General features: G+C 52.3%; 1 protein-coding gene across 1 annotated transcript in view; it reads left to right on the plus strand.

Moving 5' to 3' along the window:
- Positions 1-2,594: 2,594 nt before the first annotated feature.
- Positions 2,595-26,983, plus strand: part of LHX5 (LIM homeobox 5) — a gene marked incomplete at its 3' end in the record, with an annotated part of 72,242 nt that continues 47,853 nt past the window's right edge. Inside the window, exon 1 of the mRNA XM_078622512.1 lies at positions 2,595-3,729. Coding sequence (XP_078478638.1) covers positions 3,560-3,729 — 170 coding nt within the window. The remainder of the gene's footprint in view (positions 3,730-26,983) is intronic.

Raw genomic sequence — 26,983 nt, forward strand, 5'->3', positions numbered from 1 at the left:
GAGTGTGATGATTATGATGATTATGATTAAGATTATTATGATGTTGATGATGATTGTGATGATTATTATGATGATTATGATGATGATTAAGATGATTATGATGTTGATGATGATTATGGTGATGATTATGGTGATGATTATGATGATTATTATGATGATTGTGATGATTATGATGATTATTATGATGATGATTATGATGATGGTGATTATGGTGATGATGATTATGGTGATTATCAAGATGATGATTATTATGATGATTATGATGATTGTGGTGATGATGATTGAGATTATCTTCATCACCGTCACCGCCATTGTCATCACCACGTATTCGGGTCGATAAAGTGAGCAAAGCACCCTTACCGAAGGTTCGGCATTCGGTTCGTGTTGTGGGTTAGCATCGCGCTTGCCATAGGAACGTGGACATTTCCACCGCACGATACGTACACCACCGCATGTACGTGGGACATAAATAATGCCCCTAATACGCGCATGCAAATAAACACATACTGACAGCACGTGTACTGTATAAACACAGACACACGTGAACACACACACACAACAATATTGTACACAAATACACGTACCTACGTGCGGTAACATTTTTAGATTATATACACGCAGACCCACCCTAGTATGAACACAAAAGACAAAGATCCCCCGTATAGCCTGTGACAGACTGTAGGGGCAAGTGCTGTTAGCGAGCACCTATGAAGGCCGGCACGGCACACGAGGGGGTGGGTGGCCAACATCACGCTGAGTCGACCTAGGGGAGGGCCAGGACAACGGTTCAGATAGTCGTCACCGTGTTGGCCGTGAGCGGGAATCGAATTCGGGTCGCCGGGTTCATAGCGCAGCGCGCTAACCGCTACACTACCGCACACACAAACACACACACAGACACACACACAAACACACACACACACAGACACAAACACACACACAGACACACACACACAGACACACACACAAACACACACACACAGACACACACACACAGACACATACACAAACAAACACACACACACACACACAGACACACACACAGACACACACGCACACAGACACACAGACACACACACAAACACACACACACACAGACACACAAACACACACACACACACAGACACACACAGACACACACGCACACAGACACACAGACACACACAGAGACACACACGCGCGCGCTAAGCGAAGGTCCCCCGTGTAGCCCCACAGACCGTTGAGCCAAGTGCTTTTGGCCCGAGCTCCGCGCTGAATGCGTTTCAGAACGAGCACATCGGTCGGGTGGCGTGGCCGCGTTTGTCTCCCCACCGTTGATGTTCAGCATTACTCGTCGGGCCCAGCACGTGTATCGACGGCCGGGTCTCGACCTCGGGTTGGTCGGGTTTTTGTTGTTGTTGTTGTTGTAGCGCAGTGCGCTAACCGCCGCGCCACCGCTCCGCACACGCGGACAGATGCACAAACCGCATCCGCGCTCCGATCGGGAGCGAGAACGAGATGCCGACACCGCAACCACCACAACCACCACTATCACCACCACCACAACCATCTCCACCACCATCACCACCACCATCACCACCACAACCAACACCACCATCACCACAATACCATCACACCGCTACATCCATCATCATAACCACCACCACATCACCACCACCACCACAACCACATCACCACCATGTCACCACCACCATCACCACCACCACCACATCACCACCACATCGCTACCGTTCCCTGCGCTACGCCGCCACGACAGAAATGAGAACAGGATGATGCACGCTGCATTTCTTTCGCACCGCACGTAGCGAACCGTGTTGACGGCTGGATGAATGAATGAATGAACGAACGTTGGAACGAACGAACGAATGAGAATGAGAGAAAGAGACCCTGGGACTCACGGCATCCGCCTCTGCCGACCCACGGGGCCGCGGACTTGGGAGGCGAGGCGAGTCGGTGGGGGGAGAGGGAGCGGCGCGGGGTGGGGGGGCACAGACGCCTGGTGCGTAAGAGCGTGAGACGAGCGTGAGAGAGAGACAGAGAGAGAGTGAGTGAGAGAGTGAGTGAGAGAGAGAGTGAGAGAGAGAGAGGCGATGCTAAACTGGAGGTGGTTCAATTATCGCGTTTCCATGGAGTCAGCCACAGCGCGACATTGCGAGCGGACGACCGTGGCGGCCTGGTCTCAAATCCTGACCGCTCCTCCATCTCTCGCCCTCTCTCTCCATCTCTCTCTCGCTCCCTCCGGTTTCTCTGCCTACCTCGTTCACCCCCCCCCCCCCCCCGTTCTATTTTGCATTTCACGTCGCGTCCCCGAGACCCCTTCACCCCCCCCACCCACATCACCCCCACCCCGCGCCCCTCCCAGCCCTGCCACCCTCCCTCCCTCCCTCCCTCCTGCCCTCCCTCCCTCCCCCCACCCCACCCCCCAACTGTCCCCTACCTACTCCTCCCTCCTCCTCCCCCTTCATTCTCCCTCCCTCCCTCTCTGCTCCCCCACCCCCCGCACCACTCCCAACCCCTCCACGTACCCCTCCTCCCCCTCTAACACACCCATACCCCCCCCTCCCTTGCGCGCGCACACACAGCGAGATATACACGTGCGTGTGCCAGTCGCGGGACACTGACTGCCGAGTGAGAGAGGGGAGGAGAGAAGCTGGGGAGAGCCACAGAGAGAGAGAGAGCGAGCAAGCGAGAGACAGAGCAAGCGAGAGACAGAGCAAGCGAGAGACAGAGCAAGCGAGAGAGAGAGAGCCAGAGAGACGCTCCACAACACAGAAGCATTTAGAGAAGCGACCAGATTCAATAATCGCGTCTCTCCCGAAGACGTGGAGCGTTGACGGGAAGAGAGCGCGAAAGACGCCGAGAGCCGAGACGAGACGAGCGAGCGAGCGAACATCTTCCTCGATTCGGGGTCCTATTCAAGGGAAGCTCGTGTAGAGACTTCAGCCGGCCCACGTCAGCCGTACGCCGCGCGCGTGCTCGTTACACGGCGCGCGTGCGCGTGAACACACCACGTGAACTCACCGCGTGTACACACGGGCAACGCGCGTGGTTCGTCGCGTACGTGGCCTTGAATCCGTCTTGCCGCTTCTGTGCCATCGCTCTCGCTCTATCTCGTGCCACAATCTCTCTGTGGGGAGGAACTCGAGCGAGAGGAGGAGAAGGAGGAGGAGAAGGAGGAGCGATGTTGCCACGTTCCATCGCCCCCACCATCACCACCACCACCATCACCACCACCACCACCACCATCGCACCGAACCGCGCCACGCTGCCGCTTAGCTAAAACTCAAAGCGCGAAGAGAGAAGAGGAGAGAGGGGGGCGAGCCAGTTTGTTGGGAGAAGCGCTAGAAGAGAGTGTCGATCCGAGCGCGCGCGAGAGAGAGAGAGACGCCGACATCGTCAAGAGATCTACTCCCAAGACGCTCCGTTGCTCGCCGTACTCCCGGCCCCAGACATCTCCTTGAAGTGTCGCGTCCGCGTCGACTGCTGCTCACTGCTGCTGCTACTGCTGCTGCTGCTGGCGGGGCCGAGCCGGGCTACGCGGCCCCGCTGTACGGACAGAATGGTGCACTGCGCTGGCTGTGAGAGACCCATACTCGATCGCTTTCTGCTCAACGTCCTCGACCGGCCGTGGCACGTGAAGTGTGTGCAGTGCTGCGACTGCAAGTGCCACCTGAGCGAGAAGTGCTTCTCCCGCGATGGGAAACTCTACTGCAAGAGCGACTTTTTCAGGTACGGGGGGTCGTGGTTGGTGGGTGGTTGGTGGTGGTGATCAATGTGGTGGTGTTGTTGGTGATGATGGTGGAGATGATCAAGGTGGTGGTGGTTGTGATCAAGGTGATGGTGGAGATGATAAAGGTGGTGGTGATCAAGGTGGTGGTGGTGGTGGTGTTAATGGTGGTGATCAAGGTGGTGGTGGTGTTGATGGTGGAGATGATTAAGGTGGTGGTGGTTGTGATCAAGGTAATGGTGGTGATGGTGGAGATGATCAAGGTGGTGGTGATCAAGGTGGTGGTGGCGATGGTGGTGGTGATGGTGATGGTGATGATCAAGGTGGTGATGGTGGTGGAGATAATCAAGGTGGTGGTGGTAGTGGAGGTGGTGATGAATGTAGTGTTGGTGTTTGTTGTTGTTATTGTGGTGATGATGGTCTCAAATTTCACCTGGCCTGGCACAAGTGCCGTGGTCACGTCACCGCCACTTAGTGGCGAATGACAGCTGTTGATGATCATGGTGGTGAATGTGGTAGTGATGGAGGTGATTTAGGTGGCTGTGGTCGTGGAGATGATCGGTGTGGTGGTGGTGGTGGTTATTATTGTGGTGATGATCGAGGTAGTAGTTGTAGCGTAGTTATAATTGTGATGATGATAGTGATGATGAAGTTGGTTGGTGGTGGTCGTGATAATAATTATGGTCGCGTGATGATCACGATTATGATCAATGTGCAGCTACTGCTCGTCATGAGTCTGGCTCCTGGTGCTACTGATGATGATGGTGCTGATGAGTGTTCTGATAAGAATGATGATAATGGTGATGATGATGAGAATGCCGCTGATGATGATGATCGTGGTGATTTTTCTGGTGCGTATGTTGGTGATGATGATGATGATACTGATGAAGGTCGTGGTGGTGGTTTTGATGGCTGTCCTGGTACAAGCTCCGTCTCGTAGTCTCCCGCCGCTTGCCACTGACGACCGGCCGCGCAAAATTCGCCGCGAGCCTCTTTCCCCATCCGATCCCAATCGCCAACCCGCGCCACTGCGGCACGGCAAGGACTGTCAAAGGGTTTAAACATCTCCCGTGTTGCCCCCAACGCACCGGCGTGGGGCCTATGGTGCGTTCGCGTTCATCGACGCCACGCACGGCCGCCTTTGTCTCCCCGCAGTGTACTTTTGTGTCGAGGTTAAAGAGGAGAAACACAGGGCCCGGTCGTGAGCGGAGCCATCTAGCTCGGTAGAGCGGTGCGCCGGCCGCAGCAGCGATGTTACAACCTCGACACACAAAGATCGCCCCCCACCCCGTATCGCCTTACACGGACTGTTGGGGCGAGTGCTGTTAGTGAGTAGCACCTATGAAGGCCGGCACGGCATCGGTCTCTGCACAACGCACAGCACACACACACATCACCTACACACCGTTACCAGCGACACACACACACATCACACACACATCACCTACCCACCGTTACCAGCGACACACACACACATCACACACATCACCTACCCACCGTTACCAGCGACACACACACACATCACACACACCACCTACACACCGTTACCAGCGACACACACACACATCACACACACCACCTACACACCGTTACCAGCGACACACACACACATCACACACACATCACCTACCCACCGTTACCAGCGACACACACACATCACACACATCACCTACCCACCGTTACCAGCGACACACACACACATCACACACATCACCTACCTAACGTTACCAGCGACACACACACACACATCACACACACCACCTACACACCGTTACCAGCGACACACACACACATCACACACACCACCTACACACCGTTACCAGCGACACACACACACATCACACACACATCACCTACCCACCGTTACCAGCGACACACACACACATCACACACATCACTTACTCACCGTTACCAGCGACACACACACACGCACACGCGCGCGCACTTGCATTATCACATAAACAAAGACATACGCACACACACATATACATACAAACACACACACACATATACATACACACAAACACACACACATATACATAGCGATGCACGACGAGCGAATATCGTCCCGCTACCTGTGGGCTTCAGCGTCACACTCCACGGGAAGCGAACAGTCGACATGGTCGGCTGTATTTATGGAATCGATGCGATTTTATTATTTGTATCTTCTTGTCGCATATACATGTATATCGGAGGGTTAATGTTGGGCGTCAATTGCTTGACGAAGAGCATTTGCAACATTCATATAATTGCATGGTCGTGAGTTCCATTCCCGCTCACGGCCAACGCCCGGCGACGTTGATTATGTGAACTCGTCCTGGGCATCGCCTAGGTCGACTCAGCCTCAAATGTGTGAGCATCGCCACGAGGGAGACGAAGGGGGGGGGGCTCGTGTAGCCGTGCCGGGTTCCATTTACATTCACGAGTGCTCGCTAGAAGCGAGTGCCCCAACAGTCTGTGTCGTGAAGGGCGCGATCTTTGTCGATAGGCTGAGTCTTTGTCTTTTCTTGTTTAACATACGCATGGATACTGCATGTTGCGCGCCCGAGCATGTAACATATATGTTCACGGGTGTGTGCATGCGCTTTTGTTGAGCGTTGTGTTGTTTGCGCGTGTGCACGTGTGCGTTTGTGTGTAGAGTTTATTGTGTTGGTTGCGTGTGCGCGTGTGCGTGTGTGTACAGTTTATTGTGTTGGTTGCGTGTGTGTGCGTGTGTGTAGAGTTTATTGTGTTGGTTGCGTGTGCGTTTGTGTGTAGAGTTTATTGTGTTGATTGCGTGTGCGCGTGTGCGTTTGTGTGTAGAGTTTATTGTGTTGGTTGCGTGCGCGCGTGTGCGTGTGTGTAGAGTTTATTGTGTTGGTTGCGTGTGCGCGTGTGCGTTTGTGTGTAGAGTTTATTGTGTTGGTTGCGTGTGCGTTTGTGTGTAGAGTTTATTGTGTTGATTGCGTGTGCGCGTGTGCGTTTGTGTGTAGAGTTTATTGTGTTGATTGCGTGCGCGCGTGTGCGTTTGTGTGTAGAGTTTATTGTGTTGGTTGCGTGTGCGCGTGTGCGTGTGTGTACAGTTTATTGTGTTGGTTGCGTGTGCGCGTGTGCGTTTGTGTGTAGAGTTTATTGTGTTGTTTGCGTGTGCACGTGTGCGTGTGTGTACAGTTTATTGTGTTGGTTGCGTGTGCGTTTGTGTGTAGAGTTTATTGTGTTGATTGCGTGCGCGCGTGTGCGTGTGTGTAGAGTTTATTGTGTTGGTTGCGTGTGCGCGTGTGCGTTTGTGTGTAGAGTTTATTGTGTTGGTTGCGTGTGCGCGTGTGCGTTTGTGTGTAGAGTTTATTGTGTTGGTTGCGTGCGCGCGTGTGCGTTTGTGTGTAGAGTTTATTGTGTTGGTTGCGTGTGCGCGTGTGCGTTTGTGTGTAGAGTTTATTGTGTTGGTTGCGTGCGCGCGTGTGCGTTTGTGTGTAGAGTTTATTGTGTTGGTTGCGTGTGCGCGTGTGCGTTTGTGTGTAGAGTTTATTGTGTTGGTTGCGTGCGCGCGTGTGCGTTTGTGTGTTGAGTTTATTGTGTTGGTTGCGTGCGCACGTGTGCGTTTGTGTGTTGAGTTTATTGTGTTGATTGCGTGTGCGCGTGTGTCAATAATTGATACACACGTGTTGGTTGTAAGGACGCGCGTCTTCACGTGTGTGATTATGTGCACACACACACACACACGTGTGCACGTGTGTTTAGACAATATTAGTGGCACATTTTAACTGCGCAGCGCACACGAAACACGCGACGGCAACGCTTGCATTTTCCCCCGATGCATCTGCTGTTGATATTAACAAAGATAACATTGTCAACGATAATATTACCGACGATAATAGTACACATTAATTTACGTTTTCAAGTGACAGCGAAGCCCAACAATAAATATGATTAGCGCTGCTGCGTGTTGGATGTGCCGTTTTGTGTATCAGCGAAACACACAAATCGTGTTAAATCGTTTTTTTTAATCATATTTGTTGTTCGTTTCATAACTTTTTTGTTATTACAAATTTAAGTCCGTATTACGACAGCAACAACATGCGTGTAAACACACGTAGAAAGATAATGGTTTTAAAATGTCATTTAAATATACAGTACACTATATATGCATATATTTAGCAGATTAACCAAGCACTGATTTCCTCATACAGCAGTGGATTGATCATGGCTGATGATGATGATTGATTCATGATTGATGGACGATGTGATTAAGAGAAACCCGGACATGGATTTAAAACAAACGGGCTTAATATTCACTTCTAAATTTTATTCCGCTTGTTTTGTACGCACATAGACGAAGCGAGGTTAATTTCGTTAATTAAGTGTGCGAGTTAGCAGCGGTTACCATGGTGTGAAAGTTTACAGAAGTTACCATGATGTGAAAGTTAACAGCGGTTACCGTGGTGTGGGAGGTAACAGCGGTTACCATGGTGTGAGAGGTAACAGCGGTTACCATGGTGTTGGAGTTAATAGCGGTCACCGCGGTGTGAGAGGTAGCATCGTCGTAGTAAACATCACCCGCTAGGGAGACAAAGGCGGCCGGGCGTGGTGCTGGTCACCCACCCCCTCGTGTGCCGTGCCGGCCTTCATATGTGCTCGCTAGCAGCACTTGCCCCAACAGTCTGGTGAGGCTATCCGGGGGATCTTTGTCTTTGTTTGTTTGTTTGTTCTTGTTGTGTATTGTTATGTATTGTGTTGTTTATTTGTACGTACGTGTGTACATTCGCGTGCACGTGCGTGCGCGCGTGCGTATGGAGGCGTCGGGTGTAAGGGTGACCGTGGGGAGCGGTGGCGCGGTGGTTAGCGCACGGGCGCTACGAACCCGGCGTGCCGCGTTGGATTCTCGCTCGCGGCCAACAACAGTCGCGGGTGTTAGGACCGACTGCGCACCTGCCCCAGGTCGACTCAGCGTGCGAACACTTTAGCATTGAATAGGGCGACCGATTCGGTCGGACGTGCTGTGCCAGCCTCTGGCGTGCCGTGCCAGCCTCTGCCGTGCCGTGCCACCCATTGGCGTGCCGTGCCACCCTCTGCCGAGCCGTGCCAGCCCCTGGCGTGCCAGCCCTTGGCGTGCCGTGCCACCCTCTGCCGAGCCGTGCCAGCCTCTGCCGTGCCGTGCCACCCTCTGCCGTGCCGTGCCACCCATTGGCGAGCCGTGCCACCCTCTGCCGAGCCGTGCCAGCCCCTGGCGTGCCAGCCCTTGGCGTGCCGTGCCACCCTCTGCCGAGCCGTGCCAGCCCCTGGCGTGCCACCCCCTGGCGTGCCGTGCCACCCGTAATAGGCGCTCGCTAACACGTTCCCCAACAGTTTGTTAATGGCTCCACGGGGGACCTTTGTCTTTATGTAAGTGTGTGTGCGTGTGTACCCCGAGGCGTGGTTCACGCGTGTGTGTGTGTGCGTGTGAGTGTCTTTGTCTTTGTATGGGGAGCGGTGGGGTAGCGGTTAGCGCGCTGCCCCACGGGCCCGGCGACTCCTCGAGTTCGATTCCCGCACGCGGCCAACATTATCCGACGCTCATCGGGAACGGCGATTCTTCGATTGTACTTATCGGAACCGGTCCTGGGTCTCCCCGAGGTCGACTCGGCCTCAAATGAGTACCTGACGCGATGTGTAGTCGTAATTGACTCGCTCACGGTACTTGACACAAAAGCCCGTGAAAGCTTTACGGGGATATTTGTCTTTACATTTTGAGTGATTGAAAAGGCGTCACGTGTCTTAGGCGGGGCGGGCGGGGGGGCGGGGGGGGGGGTGCGTTCGGTTTGCGATCCTGCTGCAGCCGAAACGTCTGACATCCCCCGCGGGCGAAAGGCAAACGGGGCCGCCTTTGTGTTTTGTAACTCGCAGGATAATTGTAGGGCGCGCAAACCGATTACGCGAGACAAAGCCGCCGACGACGCCGCCGACGACGAAGATCCCTCTGGGAAGGCGACCAACACTGCTCCGAGCAGCGCGCTCGACTTACGCACACAGACAAAGGTCCCCCCGGAATAGCGCCAACCGACTGTTGGGGCAAGTGCTGCTATTGGCGAGTAACAGGCGCGAGGAGGTGGGTGGCCAGCGCCACGCCCGGTGCCGCCTTTGTCTCCCCAGTGGTGTGCTCGACACAAAGATACGCAACACAGGCACGCACGTACGCGTGCGAGTGTTGACTTACGTATGTACGCACATACCTACGATGGGACATCACGTACACGTGATGAGTCGTTCAGTATGTACTATTTAGATATGTAGGTACATGTAGCACTATATAACGTACCTGTGATAGGTGTACGTGCTTAGTAGGCACTAACGTGTGTATTTGTGCGTTCACTTGTAATGCAATATTACGTAGGAATGCAGGACGTGCTGTTTATATAGTAGGTATGTACGATTGATGCGTGTGTATGTGTGCGTGTACTTGTAATGCAGGACGTGTTGTTTATATAGTAGGTATGTACGCATGATGCGTGTATAGCACACACGGCACGGGTACTTCATAGCAGCAGGATAAGGGACTTATGGCTATCAAGGTGGGACTCCAGATTCAACTTTTACTTTATCTCCTGCTTAATTGTTCTAAACTAATTTTTTTGTTACCAGGTAAGGCACCCTGGGCTATAATAGCGATTTTTTTTTTTCAAGCGACCTGACCATCGCAAACGATAGCTCAACGAAGTGGCTTATCGCGTGGACATTTATAGCAGCCAAATGGCCGGAACGCCGCGATGTTGATTCTAAATGTGGAAGGGAAATACCGGAATAGGAACCGGAGAAAAATCCACGCGATCACGCGGAGAGAGAGAGAGAGACACACCACAAACTCAAAATATACAGCAGCAGGCATCGTCAGGGTCGGGATCGAACCCACGACCTCCTGTAAACCGGGCGAGGTAGTTAACATCTCCTAGCCACGTGGATTACAGAGAATGGTGCCGCGTGGCTGATGGAATGTGAAACGAAAAAATGAATTCTCGTTTGCGTAAACGTGAAAAGCGGCCGTGTGTATTGTCCGTCTGCGAAATCGTATTACTTGTGATTCTCTACCCAGCCTGTTTCCCACGGGAATGGCCGTTCGACCTCGATATTCCTGAAACCTTCCGACACTGATTGGAGCTCAAATGCAACGTTAACCCAGGGAACTACTTCCCCTTAATAATGACGACCCAGCCCCCTCCCCCCCTATCGCTACCAGTATATGATGTAAATATTTTAGTCTTGGTTATTCACCTATGTCGACGCATTTGCGAGAGTACTTCACATCAAACGATAACGCCCGCGTCTCAGATGACGATGTGTAGCTGTGCCGCGCGGGCAAAAGTATTCGTCGGAGTGGCACGGGTGCGCATCACGACAGGGTCACACGGAATGGCACGTGTAGTCATCACGACAGGGTCACACAGAGTGGCACGTGTAGACATCACGACAGGGTCACACAGAGTGGCACGTGTAGTCATCACGACAGGGTCACACAGAGTGGCACGTGTAGACATCACGACAGGGTCACACAGAGTGGCACGTGTAGACATCACGACAGGGTCACACAGAGTGGCACGTGTAGTCATCACGACAGGGTCACACAGAGTGGCACGTGTAGACATCACGACAGGGTCACACAGAGTGGCACGTGTAGTCATCACGACAGGGTCACACGGAGTGGCACGTGTAGACATCACGACAGGGTCACACAGAGTGGCACGTGTAGTCATCACGACAGGGTCACACAGAGTGGCACGTGTAGACATCACGACAGGGTCACACAGAGTGGCACGTGTAGTCATCACGACAGGGTCACACAGAGTGGCACGTGTAGTCATCACGACAGGGTCACACAGAGTGGCACGTGTAGTCATCACGACAGGGTCACACAGAGTGGCACGTGTAGTCATCACGACAGGGTCACACAGAGTGGCACGTGTAGTCATCACGACAGTGGTCACACAGAGTGGCACGTGTAGACATCACGACAGCGCTAACACGGCCCCTTGCATATCTGCGGTAATCCGCGGGGAACAGCGCATGCATCGCGATGCGCTACTACCGTTGTTATCCGCACCGCTTGCAAAACGTCTCCGATCCACGCGTCCTTGTGCGTACGCGGGTTACGTCCATGAGACGAAGATCCCCTCTTGCCACGGCCTTCGACACACACTGCTGGGGGCAAGAACTGTCGGCGAGTAGCGCCGACGGAGGCCTGCACGGCGCACGAGACTCTCCACTCGCGCTGATATTTGTGTCCACACCGCAGCGGCTACGAATGTGCACGCCGCGACATCGCACACGCACACACACACACATAAACATATATATGATGAAGCATATACATCTATACAGGGTAAGAAAGCAGCGAGCCGATAGGGAGCACACACAGCGAGCGAGAGTGAATCGCGATGCGCGGCCTCAAAGCGAGATTCACGTTTTCTCTCTCCCCTCCGCACAACGCGGGCGGCGATCGTCTCGGCAGAGGGCCTGACTTGCGTGCACTTGCGTGAAGAACTTCGTGCGCACCGCGCGTAGCACAACGCGCTCATCAATACTTCTCATCGCGCGCACGCACACACACAAATACATACACACACACACACACACAAATACACAAATACATACACACGCACGCACACACACACAAATACATACACACGCACACACGCACACAAATACATACACACGCACACACGCACACACGCACACACGCACACACGCACACACGCACACACGCACACATACATACTCACGCACACACACACACAAATACATACACACGCACACACGCACACACGCACACATACATACTCACGCACACACACAAATACATACACACGCATACATACACACACACACATGCATACGCACGCACGCACACATACACAAAGTCAAAGATCCCCCGTATAGCCTTAACAGACTGTAGGGGCAAGTGCTGTTAGCGAGCACCTGTGAAGGCCAGAACGGTACACGAGGGGGTGGGTGGCCAGCACCACGCCCGACCGCCTTTGTCTCCACAGTGGCGATGTTTACACACCGCACCAGGTACTCATTTCAGGCTGAGTCGATGTAGGGGAGGCCCAAGACCGGTTCAGATAATCGTCACTGGTGTTGGCCGTGAGCGGGAATCGAACCCGGGTCGCCAGGTTCATAGCGCAGCGCGCTAACCGCTACACCACCGCTCCCCATACATACACACACACACGCATGCACGCACACACGCACCTCATGCGTGCACACACGCTATACACATACGCACACGCGAAGACAAAGATCCCCCATATAGGCAGTAACAGACTGTTGGGGCAAGTGCTGTTAGCGAGCACCGGCTAACGCAGGCACGGCGCACCAGGGGGCGGGTGGCTAGAACCACACACACACACGTGCATACACACACACACAAGCATAAACACACACGCTTACACACACACACACGCGCATACACACACACGCCCACAAGCATAAACACGCACACACGCTAACACACACGCTTACACACACGCATGCACACATACACACACACACGCGCATGCACACACACACCCATACATACACACATACACACACACACGCATACATACACACACATACACACACACACGCGCACACACACAGGTTCGTTCTTTCGTCCGCCCGTGAATTCGTTCGCGATTTTGTTCAACAGTCGGGCATAAGTTATTCCGTCCGTCTGTCGTTCCATTCCCTCTGTCCGACCGTTAGTAACCCGTGTCCGACAATAATAACGACACGAATTGTATTGTATTAACACACACATTTATATACTACATATATACTACACTATATATGTGTGTGTGCGCGCGCGCGTTCTGCTGCCCAGCGCAGAATTTGTCTTGCGCCGCGGGCAGGGAAGGGACAGTGGGAACAACGCAGGATGTGGCCCTACCAACAACTATCCCCGGAGCTCTGCGGACCCATAGGCTGGGGGATGCTTCAGCGACCGACTCCGTCTCTCCCCTCCCTCTATCCGTTCGGTCGTGTTCTCTGCGTCGGTAGCCGTTCGGGTTTTTTTGTTTGTCGTGGAACGCCCGCGGATATTTAAACGCGGAAGATTCCTCTGATGGTGTCGCCTTGGCTGACTTGTTTTGGGGGTAAGTCCTGTTAGCGAGCCCCATCTGTTACCACGCCCGGCCGCCTTTATCTCCCCAGTGGACGAGGTTTTGCGTCACACCGCACCAGGTACTCATTTGAGGCCGAGTCGACCTAGTGGGATACCCAGGACCGCTGCTTCAGGCGCTCGTCACTGCCGTTGGTGGCCGCGAGCGAGCGGGGAAACGGAACTCGGGTCGCCGGGTAAACGTAACGCAGCGCGCTAATCGCTGCGCCACCGCTCCCCCGCACACGCCTTAGCAAGTACACGCACGAACACATTTGTGGGGAGGAGTGGGGGGGAGTTTGGTGTTTGCGCAGTGTTACAAAGAAACCTCAAGGTCCGTGGCGTGAATCCACGGGGCCTCTTAAATCGTCGAGTCGCTCATCCAGTCTCGGCGGCGACTCCATTGTTCTATACACCACGCGGTGTTGTGCTTCGTTCGCTGTCCTGCCCCACCCGCACCTACGATTAGCACGCTTGGCTACGTACGTTACGAAATTATTTCTACATGTATACAATATTGTGGGGGGTGGGGGGGGGGTTGGGGGGGGGGTTGATATCACCGCCGCTGTCACCAGCAATAAGACGGGAACGCGCATCCTGTCTGCTGCGCGCATTTGAATTGGGTTGATGTTGCATGGCGCTCACCGCAGTGGCGATGGTTGGTGCGGGGGTTAAACCGGGGCTGTGTGTCCACGTGTTCGTAGCATGGAAACGCGCGCTGAAGAAGCTCCCCTGATGAAGGTGGTTGCGACGAAACGTCGGTCATCATCTCGAAATCACCACATGGGAGTGCTTTAATCGAGGGGGGGGGCGGGGGGTGGCTGGAATGTTTTAGCCACGGCGTGAAATGCGTTACGGTCAGAGATGGATTTTCATCTCTCACGCTCGATATCTTCCCGGAACGCTGCGAGGATGACCGCTTGGAGCATGAATTATCGGCGTAAGGCACTACCACTAGAGTTACAAGGTTACGCCTCTCCATAATAATAGTACCCCTATATGACTGTACCCTATATGCGCCTGTGAGCCTATGAATGAATACATTTTAAAAGAATATTCATTGTGCCGGAACAGCTTTCTGCACTCTCCCGGCGGAAAACTGAGCCAATGCCTGACAACGCACGCGACACGATGTTGCTACCGGTGCACAAGCGGCTCTCTCGCCAATCCACTGCTGGATGAGGGCCACCCCCCCCCCCCCCCCCGCATGGTGGTCGTTGCACGAGCCACGCTCTCGTACCCCACGCTGGCTTAGCAATGGCTTGAGTGCATTGCGGGGGGAGCCATGTGCGTTGGAGCGTAGTACAGTATAATAACTCGGCGGTGAGACAGCAGATGGCGGTACAAGCAGCGTCACCGCGTGGTGAGACACGTGGTGGACCACGTGATGAGCCTATGACGCCTGTCATCCACGTAGAGGACCACGTGATGGGCCACGTGGTGAGCCTATGACGCTTGTCATCCACGTGGTGGACCACGTGATGGGCCACGTGGTGAGCCTATGACGCCTGTCATCCACGTGGCCCACCACGTGATGGGCCTATGACGCCTGTCATCCACGTGGTGGGCCACGTGATGAGCCTATGACGCTTGTCATCCACGTGGTGGACCACGTGGTGGACCACGTGGTGAGCCTATGACGCTTGTCATCCACGTGGTGGACCACGTGGTGGACCACGTGGTGAGCCTATGACGCTTGTCATCCACGTGGTGGACCACGTGGTGGACCACGTGGTGGACCACGTGGTGAGCCTATGACGCCTGTCATCCAGATCGCTCTCCAGACCCCTGCTGAGCCTTTACAGCTCTGTGACGAGATCGGGTGCATTGTGGGTGATTTTTGTCACACGCCGCATATACAACAATGTTGCTTATATGGATAGACTGGCGCTCGTCATGGTAATGTGGAATTCAACTCACTGCTTGCTCGGAGATCCAGCGATGCGCGCCTCTATTGCTCCACGCTTGGATTGTGATGGGAGGGGGGGGGTAATCTGGCGTTTGACCGAAACGTACGGACATGTAATTTGCATATTATTTGCATACTCATTTACATATTCTCGTTATAATTTTTTCCTTTGATGTGATGAAGCGTAAGTCAGGAGAGTTAATTTGGCGCGTTGGCAGTGGTGGAATGTTAAGTATAAAGACGTACAATTTATCACGATCACCATCATCATCATCATCATTGTCACCATCGTCATCATTGTCATCATCATTTTCCATCATCATGATGACTGGATCAACTTTACGATCATCATCAACACCGTTATCAATGTCATCATCATCATCATCTTAATCATCAACATCGATGTCCACGTCATCATCATCATCGTCAACACTGTTATCAATGCCATCATCATCATCATCATCTTAATCATCAACATCGATGTCCTCGTCATCATCATCATCGTCAACACTGTTATCAATGTCATCATCATCATCATCATCTTAATCATCAACATCGTTGTCCACGCCATCATCATCATCGTCAACATCGTTATCAATGTCATTATCATCGCCAACATCGTTATCAATGTCATCATTATCATAATCAACATCGATTTCAATTCCATCTTTATCATCATCAACATCGTTTTCAATATCATTATCATCCAAATCGTTATCAACGTCATCACTATCATCATCAACGTCAGTGCGTCGACAAATTTTCGCGTAATTTTCCCTCTCTGTCCTGAATAAGGGTCATTGCTCAAAACGTAAAACAATATATGTGATACAATAACCCGGTGTACCCCCCCCCCCCCGTCAGTCCACGGCCGAATGAAAGCCTTTAAATACCGCGTAGAGTCACGTGGGAGGTGGTGGAGCCATACTTCACCACACCGGTCAATGCCCGTTGGTGATGGACGCTGGGTTCAGATGTCACCCCTCGCCATGGTTGATGTCCGTTGGACGACGAGACCAGGAGTCGAACGTCACCTTCTCTCTCTCTCTCTCCCCACTGCATCCATTACCATTGCGGAAGATTTAACTTGTAACGTGTAGAGTGTTTAATTACATCACTAAACATATACCGGATATACATATGAAGTTGTATTGACGGGGAACGGAAGATGAAGGGCGAACAGAATTATAATTGTAAAACAACATTCACGTTTTGCACACGCGTGTTTGTGTTTTCGTACTTTGGTGGGATTTATCGTTGATGGGCTACCACGTGCGTTGCTCAGCATGACGCCCGACGTTTCGCAGCCGGGTGCAGTACAAACACGAAATCGCATCGGAGAGTTCCATTCGTGTCCGACACGGCCCTTGGAAACGTACGCGGTCGACCAATCACATTACGATTCAGCAGACGGAGAATAAATCCCTCTGATTTCCAGTGTCCGTGAAAAGTAATTGTTTTGTGCGCGTCCCATCAGCACTACTCTCTGCGTGTGTATAATGTGCGGCGAGATGTTTACTACCTCGCCTGGTATACGGGAGGTCGTGAGTTCGATCGATCCCGGACGCCTGCTGTGTGTATTTGGAGTTTGCGCGTGTGTGTCTCTCTCTCCCCGCGTGGTCGCGTGGATGTTTCTCCAAGGCCCTCCCGGATTTTCCCCTCCACATTTAGAATCGACGTCGCCCGTCTCGAGTATTTGACCGCTGTACATTTCCACACGCTGATGACGAGCAACTTCGTTGAGCTATCATCTGTGGCCCAAATCGATTCGAAGCTCTGATTGGCCTTACCTGGTAAAATAAAAATAAAATAGCAGTATCACAGAATAACGTCAGCAGCATTTGATAGGCTCCAACCTAGGTCCGTATCGGTTTCGACATTCAACGGCTCATCGGCTTGCATAGGGGACTGCCAGGATGTTTATATATATAGACCCACACACAGTGTGTGTGCGTGTGTTAGATGTGGGGGTCTCCGATTTAGACACAAAAGAGCAACCAAATACGGCAAAGATATCCGATTGACGTTGAACGCGGCGCGTTTGATTCGAGTTGGGTTTCCCCGTTTGCGGGATTCCGATATTGCAAGAGCTGTGATGTTATTTACGCAACACATTATTACAAAGATCACCCATATATATAGCTTCCACCGGTCTGTTAGGGCAAGTGCTGTTAGCGATTGAAGGCCAGGCAAGGTAGGGGGGGGGGTGGCCAGCACCACGACCGGCCGCCTTCGTCTCCCCAGTGACGACGTTTTAAACGTCGCAACAGGTACTCATTCGAGGCCGAGTCGACCTAGGGGAGGCTCAGGAACCGGTTCAGATAACCGTCACCGGTGTTGGCCGGGTTCGGAGCGCAGCGCGCTAACAGCCACACTACACACACGTGTACACACACACGGCGCTTGTGCCAGGCTAGGTGCACCTCGAGTACAAACACACACACACACGCGCGCATTTCATGACTCTCGGCACGTTGGAGGTAGCAGCAGCAGCAGCAGCGAGGGTTGGTGGATCACGCAGAGATGTTGCGAGACCGTCGTGGGAGGCGGTGCCGTTCCCTTGGCTCGCCAGGAGAAGGCGGTGCAGCAAATGGCACCGAAGTCGGCGTTCGTTTCCATCGGAGTCGACCTAGGGGAGGCCCGGGTGGCCGTGAGCGGGAATCAGAACTTCGGGTCGCCGGGTCTACGCTGCGCTACCGTTCCCCCCACCCCGCAAAGACAAAGATCCCCCGTGTAGCCTTAACAGACTGTTGGGGCAAGGCCGGAACGGCACGCGAGGGGGGTGGGTGACCAACACCACGCACGGCCGCCTTTGTCTCCCCAGTGGCGATGTTTTTACACACCGCACCATGTACTCATTTGAGGCTGAGTAGACCTAGGGGAAGCCCAGGACCGGTTTAGAAAATCCTCACCGGTGTTGGCCGTGAGCGGGAATCGAACTCGGGTCGTCAGGTTCGTAGCGCAGCGCGCTAACCGCTGCACCACTGCTCCCCACAGCCATACACACACGCGCACATAACGCATGCATATGCGCATACACACACAAAGACATAGACCCCCCTCCCTCCCTCCGTATCGCCTTAAATACATTTAAATACGCGCACTCGCGCACACAAACAAAGACTTAACGCGCGTTCACAATCACATACAACAACTCACCGCACAAAGACAAAGATCCCCCCGGATAGCCTCAACAGACTGTTGGGGCAAGTGCTGATCGCGAGGGGCAACTTTGTCGGGCTGCAACGGCACACGAAAGGGGGTGGTGGATGGTGAACACCACGCCTGGCCGCCTTTGTCTCCCCAATGCCGATGCTTTACAAACCCCCCCAAGTCCAACCGGGGTACTCGTTTTAGGCTGAGTCTACCCATGCGAGGTCCGGAGCTCGGTTCAGATATTCGCACTCGGGTGGCTGGGTCCGTAGCGCGGGGCGTTCGCATTTAACGCGTTTCTTCTTGTTGTTTGGGGCTCGCTATGTTTTATATATACATCTATGTACGTCACGCAAGGTGTGTGTGTGTATATGTGTGTGCGTTGTATACATGCGCGTGGTTATATTTATACGTGGGGGTTTATGTATGGCGAGTAGAGTGTGTGGGGGGGGGGGTGGGGGGGGATCACGAACACGTTACACATTCATCAGTAACACGCGCAGACACACACACAGACACGCAGTCGCTCAGCCACTCTGACAACTGCCTCCTGTCATCGTCCCGTTAAGACGGAACGAAATGCCCCGATAGATATTTCTGTATGTACAGGGAACATGAAAAATAAAAACCGGTAACCGTTTTTTTTTGTTTCCTTGTGGGTTACCGGTAATGGAAAAAAAACGATTCGTGTGTCTGTGTGTATATATATAGGTGCTCGCTAACAGCACTTGCCCCTGCAGTCTGTTAAGGCTATACGGGGGATCTTTGTCTTTGTATAGATATAGCGCTACGAAGCTGGCGACCCGAGTTCGATTCCCGCTCACGGCCAACACCGGTGACGATTTTATCTGAACCCGTCCTGGGCCTCCCCTAGGTCGACTCAGCCTCAAACGAGTACCCGGTGCGATGTGTAAACATCGCCACTGGGGAGACAAAGACGGCCGGGCGTGGTGTTGGCCACCCACCTCCTCGTGTGCCGTGCCGGCCTTCATAGGTGCTCGCTAACAGCACTCGCCCCAACAGTCTGTTAAGGCTACACGGGGGGTCTTTATCTTTGATGTACACACGTTATGTTGCTGATGCAGCTATTTCTAGCGTTCGCAGTGGGTGCACAAGCACAATGAACAACAACAAACTCAACACGTGTGTCAATAACAACAACAACAACGCCGTGACATTAAAAGAAGGAAAGTGATGTTTCGGTCACAAAATATGAAGGGGCATTGCCCGAAACGTCGTCAGATTATGTGCCGTCATGCTCGTGGTCTTCTCGCGATCCCGTCTGTACCCTGGACACCATCTGCTAATTTATGCACGAATATATATTCTGTAGAAATAATTCGCTTAATCACGTAAATAAGAGCACGCATTTAAATGAACCGTGGGTCAGTCCTCTGCATGAATCACTCCCGTATCTTCCGTGTCGTTATCTATACATCTATTCTTAAATTCAATTCAATGTTCATTTTGTTACACGGACAAAAACCAAATCGCGTGTAGCCAGTTACCCAGCTAGCTTCGGCGGCGGCGGTGGTGGGTGAGGAGTCCAGTAAGCAGCCAGCCAGAAAAACTCGAGGCACAGATTATAACATTCTCACAACACAATATATATGTATAGACACATACGTGTGTGCTACTGACGAATACAACATGTACGCTTTCGCACACGCGTAATGCAAGCACGTGCGTTTTACATATCGGTGTGTCGATGAACGCGTGCACACGTGTGCATTTGTAAACATCGCCAATGGAGAGACAAAGGTGTCCGGGCGTGGTGCTGGGGACACGGCCTTCATAGATACTCGCTCCTACTAATTGCCCCAACAGTCTGTTAAGGGTGTACGGTAGACTCTTGTTTTCTGTATACACACACACGCGCGTGCGTGTACATGTGTGTGGATATAATTAATGCGTATACACACACGTGTGCAGGCATGTCGGTATATTCAGGAATGCATACACACACGTGTACGCGCATGCATTCATATGCATGAATGCGTATACTGCACACACACACACGTGTGCATGCATGTAGGTATATTCAGGAATGCATACACACACACACGTGTACGCGCATGCATTCTAATGCATGAATGCGTATACTGTACACACACACGTGTACAGGTATGTAGCTACAGTATATGCATGAATGCGTCTCCACACTGGGGAGACAAAGGCGGCCGGTGCGTGGTTGCTAGTCACACCACCCACTCGTGCGGCGTTGCGGCCTTCAATAGGTGCTCGCTAACAGCACTTGCCCCGACAGTCTGTGAACTGCTACACGGGGGAAAGGGGGAGGAGGAATCATTGTCCTTGTGTGTGTGTGTATGTGTGTGTATGTGTGTGTGTATGTGTGTGTGTATGTGTGTGTGTGTATGTGTGTGTATGTGTGTGTGTGTATGTGTGTGTGTGTATGTGTGTGTATGTGTGTGTATGTGTATGTGTGTATGTGTGTGTATGTGTGTGTGTGTATGTGTGTGTGTGTATGTGTGTGTGTGTATGTGTGTGTGTATGTGTGTGTATGTGTGTGTGTATGTGTGTGTGTATGTGTGTATGTGTGTGTATGTGTGTGTATGTGTGTATGTGTGTATGATTGTTATGTGTGCGCGTCCGTGTGATGTCAACCCCCTTCAAACAATTATTCACAGAGCCCTGGTGAATTGTGGGTAAACACTGGCGGGGTACATCTACCCGCGATGACAATGAGATCGATGGATCAGCAAGATCTGATTTGACAGATTGACTCAATCCCTATAGACCCGGGGCCTATGTATATGTAAGTATATATGTATCTACATACTGTTTACGTGCGCATCGCGTATGTGAATATATTATGGACGCGCGCGTGTCTATGTGTATCATCAGCTATGCTCAATCCACTGCTGAGTGAACCCCAACGCCGTATAAGGAAGGGGAACAAATACAAAAATCCATAAAGCGTTCTGCAACGGCGAGCGAAATCTCTATCTACGCCGCGATTGATGGCCCTCATCCCTTTGGCTGCCACTCCGATGTTAGTCTCGGCCACCGCTTCATCACCATCATCATCATCACCAATCCGCCGCTATAGCGGACGAAATTAAGAAAGTTCCCCCATGTCGCCTGAAGTGTCGTTAGCGAGCAGCACACGAGCGCGTGGGTGGGTGCCCAGCACCACGCCCGGCCGCCTTTGTCTCCCCCACCCCCCGCCGCCGCCCCCCAAGTGGCGGTACACACCGCTCGCATGTGAGGCTGAGTCGACCTAGGGGAGGCCCAGAACCGGTGCAGACATTCGCCGCCGGTGTTGGTGGCCGTGAGCGGGAATCGAACTCGGATCGCCGGGTTCGTAAGCGCAGCGCCGCGCCTCGCCACGTGCGGGAGATCGCAATAGCAGCACCGCTGCCAACGCTGATTACAAATTGATCGTGGGACGAGAGCCACGAACGAGCATATGGTGGTGGTGAGAGGGGGAGCGGTGGCGCAGTGGTTAGCGACACTGCGCTACGACGCCGACGAGCCGAGTTCGAGTTTAGCTCACGAACGAAAACGAAGAATTATTGAACCGCTCGTACAGAGGGGGAGGAGGGGGGGGGTCTGCTACCCTCTTAGGTCGACTCAGCCTCACTAGGGCTAGAGAGACAAAGGCAGCCCTCGCGAACAGCACTTGCCCCAACAGTCTGTCGAAGGCTATCCGGGGGAAGCTTTGGCTTTGCATGAACAACACGTGCCACGGCTAACGCCGGTCTCTCAGCAGAAGCGGCAACAACAACGAAGCCAATTTAATCGCGGCAGTCTATTTAAAAACCAATTAAGAGTGCTAATTATGCCCGTCTCCACCATCGTTTCGCGTGAAAATAAATGCCTCGCTGTGGATTCGTGAATCCGTCTGTTCGGATCTAGGTAGTATTGTTAAACCCTCCCCTCCCCCCCCCGTGTGTGTGGTGGGTATGGGTGGGTATTCTACGGGTACCCTCCCTTCGTGTATATCTGATTCAGCCGTCTATGACAGTGCACGTATCCACACATATGTGCACGCGTGTGTGTGTGTGTACTAAGTGCGTGTGTGTGTGTGTACTAGTGTGCTGTGTGTGATTCCTGGGGAGGCCCAGGACCGGTTCAGACAATCGTCACTGGTGTTGGCCGTGAGCGGGAATCGAACTCGGGTTCGTGGTGTCGCTACGTGTCGCTAATCACTGCGCCACCGCTCCCCCGTATTAGTACAACAATACACAGACAGCTGCCACACACCTGCCCACATGCGCGCGCGCGCCTGCCACACGCAACAAAGGCAAAGGTCCCCCGTGTAGCCCTAAACAGACGGTTGGGGCAAGTGCCACACAAGACAAAGAGCCCCCGTATAGCCTTAACATGCTGTTGGGGCAAGTGCCTTTAGCGCGCGCACACACACACTAGTGCACACACACACAGCTAGTATGCACACACACTAGTACACACACACTAGTACATACACACACACACTAGTACACACACACACTAGTACACACACACACTAGTGCACACACACACTGGTACACACACACACACTAGTACACACACACACTGGTACACACACACACTAGTACACACACACTAGTACACACACACACTAGTACACACACACTAGTGCACACACACACTGGTACACACACACACACTAGTACACACACACACTGGTACACACACACACTAGTACACACACACTAGTACACACACACACTAGTACACACACACTAGTACACACACACACTAGTACACACACACACTGGTACACACACACTAGTACACACACACAGCTAGTACACACACACACTAGTACACACACACTAGTACACACACACAGCTAGTACACACACACACTAGTACACACACTAGTACACACACACAGCTACACACACACACACTAGTACACACACACACTAGTACACACACACACACTAGACACACACACACTAGTACACAAACACACTAGTACACACACACTAGTACACACACACACTAGACACACACACACTAGTACACACACACACTAGTACACACACACACTAGTACACACACACACACACTAGTACACACACACACACACTAGTACACACACACACTAGTACACACACACACTAGTACACAAACACACTAGTACACACACACACTAGTACACACACACACACTAGACACACACACACTAGCACACACACACACTAGTACACACACACACACAGCTAGTACACACACACACTAGTACACACACACACTGGTACACACACACTAGTACACACACACTAGTACACACACACTAGTACACACACACACTAATACACACACACAGCTACACACACACACACTAGTACACATACTAGTACACACACACACTAGTACACACACACACTAGTACACACACACACTAGTACACACACAACTAGTACACACACACTAGTACACACACACACTAGACACACACACACACTAGTACACACACACACTAGCACACACACACACTAGTACACACACACACACAGCTAGTACACACACACACTAGTACACACACACACTGGTACACACACACTAGTACACACACACTAGTACACACACACTAGTACACACACACACTAATACACACACACAGCTACACACACACACACTAGTACACATACTAGTACACACACACACTAGTACACACACACACTAGTACACACACAACTAGTACACACACACTAGTACACACACACACTAGACACACACACACACTAGTACACACACACTAGTACACAAACATACTAGTACACAAACACACTAGTACACACACACACTAGACACACACACACTAGTACACACACACACACTAGACACACACACACTAGTACACACACACACTAGTACACACACACTAGTACACACACACTAGACACACACACACTAGTACACACACACACTAGTACACACACACACTAGTACACACACACACTGGTACACACACACACTAGTACACACACACTAGACACACACACACTAGTACACACACACACTAGTACACACACACACTAGTACACACACACTAGACACACACACACTAGTACACACACACACTAGTACACACACACACTAGTACACACACACACTAGTACACACACACACTAGTACACACACACACACACTAGTACACACACACTAGACACACACACACTAGTACACACACACTAGTACACAAACACACTAGTACACACACACTAGACACACACACACTAGTACACACACACACACTAGACACACACACACACTAGTACACACATAATACCATCGCGTTGGGAACCGGCATGGCCGAAGAGGGCGAGTAAAGGATTCCTGCGCGCTCCGAGCACCAACCACAATCACAACAACTACGACAGGCAACCTCGTACACTGGGACCACCACCACCAACAACAACAACAACCACCACCAATACCACCACCAACACCACCACCAACACCACCACCACCAACAACAACCACCACCAACACCACCAACAACAACCACCACCACCAACACCACCACCAACAACAACAACCACCACCAACAACCACCACCAACAACAACCACCAACAACCACCACCACTAACAACAACAACAACCACCACCACCAGGATCATCGCAACCACTTAGAGGCACCATTGCTACCGCTATTGTCAGCTCTATTGTTCCCCCACGATATAACGAGAGCTATTGCCCGGCGCTGTTAGACTATTGCCTGGCGCTTTCACCGCCTGCAGCAAACCCGGCCCATTCCGTGCCGACCCATACGCTTCAGCGCGCATTCTTGTCCAGGGAAACTGAGTTCTTAGGTCCGCACGGCGTACAGACGGCTTCTATGCGGGCCACATAACACGTTCCTACGGAGTGGGCAGGTAGCAACCTGGTTGGACAGCGCATTCGTGCACGGCAGACCAAATATGCAGAGAGGGCGGGTGGGAGAGGGGGGGGGGCGAGAGGGGGGTGGGGGGTGAGCGAGAGGGGGAGGTGGGGCGAGAGGGGGGGGGGGGTTGGGGGGGGGCGAGAGGGGGGGGGGTTGAGGGGAGCGAGAGGGGGGGGGTGGGGGGGCGAGAGGGGGGGGTGGGGGACGAGTGGGGGGCGAGAGGGGAGGTGGGGCGAGAGGGGCGAGGGTGGGAGCGAGATGGGGGGGGAGCGAGAGGGGGGTCAGACTCCACCAAGGTCACGCACGTGACACGTTCCGGTCATTTTCCGCCAAGACGCCGTAAACACAAAGACAAAGATTCTACCCCCCCCCACCTCCCGTATAGCCTTGACAGACTGTTGGGACAAGTGCCGTTAGCCAGAGCCTATGAAGGGCCCGGGACTGCAAGCGAGGGGGTGGGTGGCAAGCAACCACGCCCGGCCGCCTTTGTCTTCTCCCAAGTGGCGATGTTTAATACCACGCCGCTCACTTTAACATTACACTCGTTTAGAACATGACACTCATTGCGTCACCCGTACGACATCGCACACATGATAACGGCAGACCCATTGTAACGTAGCACTCATTATTACATCACACTACAACATCACATTCATTATGACATCACACTCATAACATGACACCAATTATAACGTCACCCTCATTTTGACATCACACCCATTATCCTATAACACCACCGGTATTGCGACAAATACACAGCGTGGACACACACACGCACGCATGAACACACACACACACGTGAACACACACACACACGCACACACGTGAACACACACGTGAACACACACACACGTGAACACACACACACACGTATGGACAAACGTTTGCAACATCAGTAGTGCCGCTTGCTCCTGGCCGCTCGGCGCTTTAGGCGGTCGTGACAATGTTTTAGTAGATCTAACTACAATATTACACAGTCTATGATGTTCTAGAAGATCTAACTACGATATTACACAGTATATCATTTTATACAAGATCTAAATACGATATTATACAGTATATGATGCTCTAGAAGATCTAACTACGATATTACACAGTATATCATTTTATACAAGATCTAACTACAATATTACACAGTATATGATGCTCTAGAAGATCTAACTACAATATTACACAGTATATGATGCTCTAGAAGATCTAACTACAATATTACACAGTACATGTTGTTTTAGGATATCTAACTA

The sequence above is a fragment of the Lampetra planeri genome, unplaced genomic scaffold, assembly GCF_965212315.1.
Source record: "Lampetra planeri unplaced genomic scaffold, kcLamPlan1.2.h2 scaffold_158, whole genome shotgun sequence".
Lineage (NCBI taxonomy): Eukaryota > Metazoa > Chordata > Hyperoartia > Petromyzontiformes > Petromyzontidae > Lampetra > Lampetra planeri.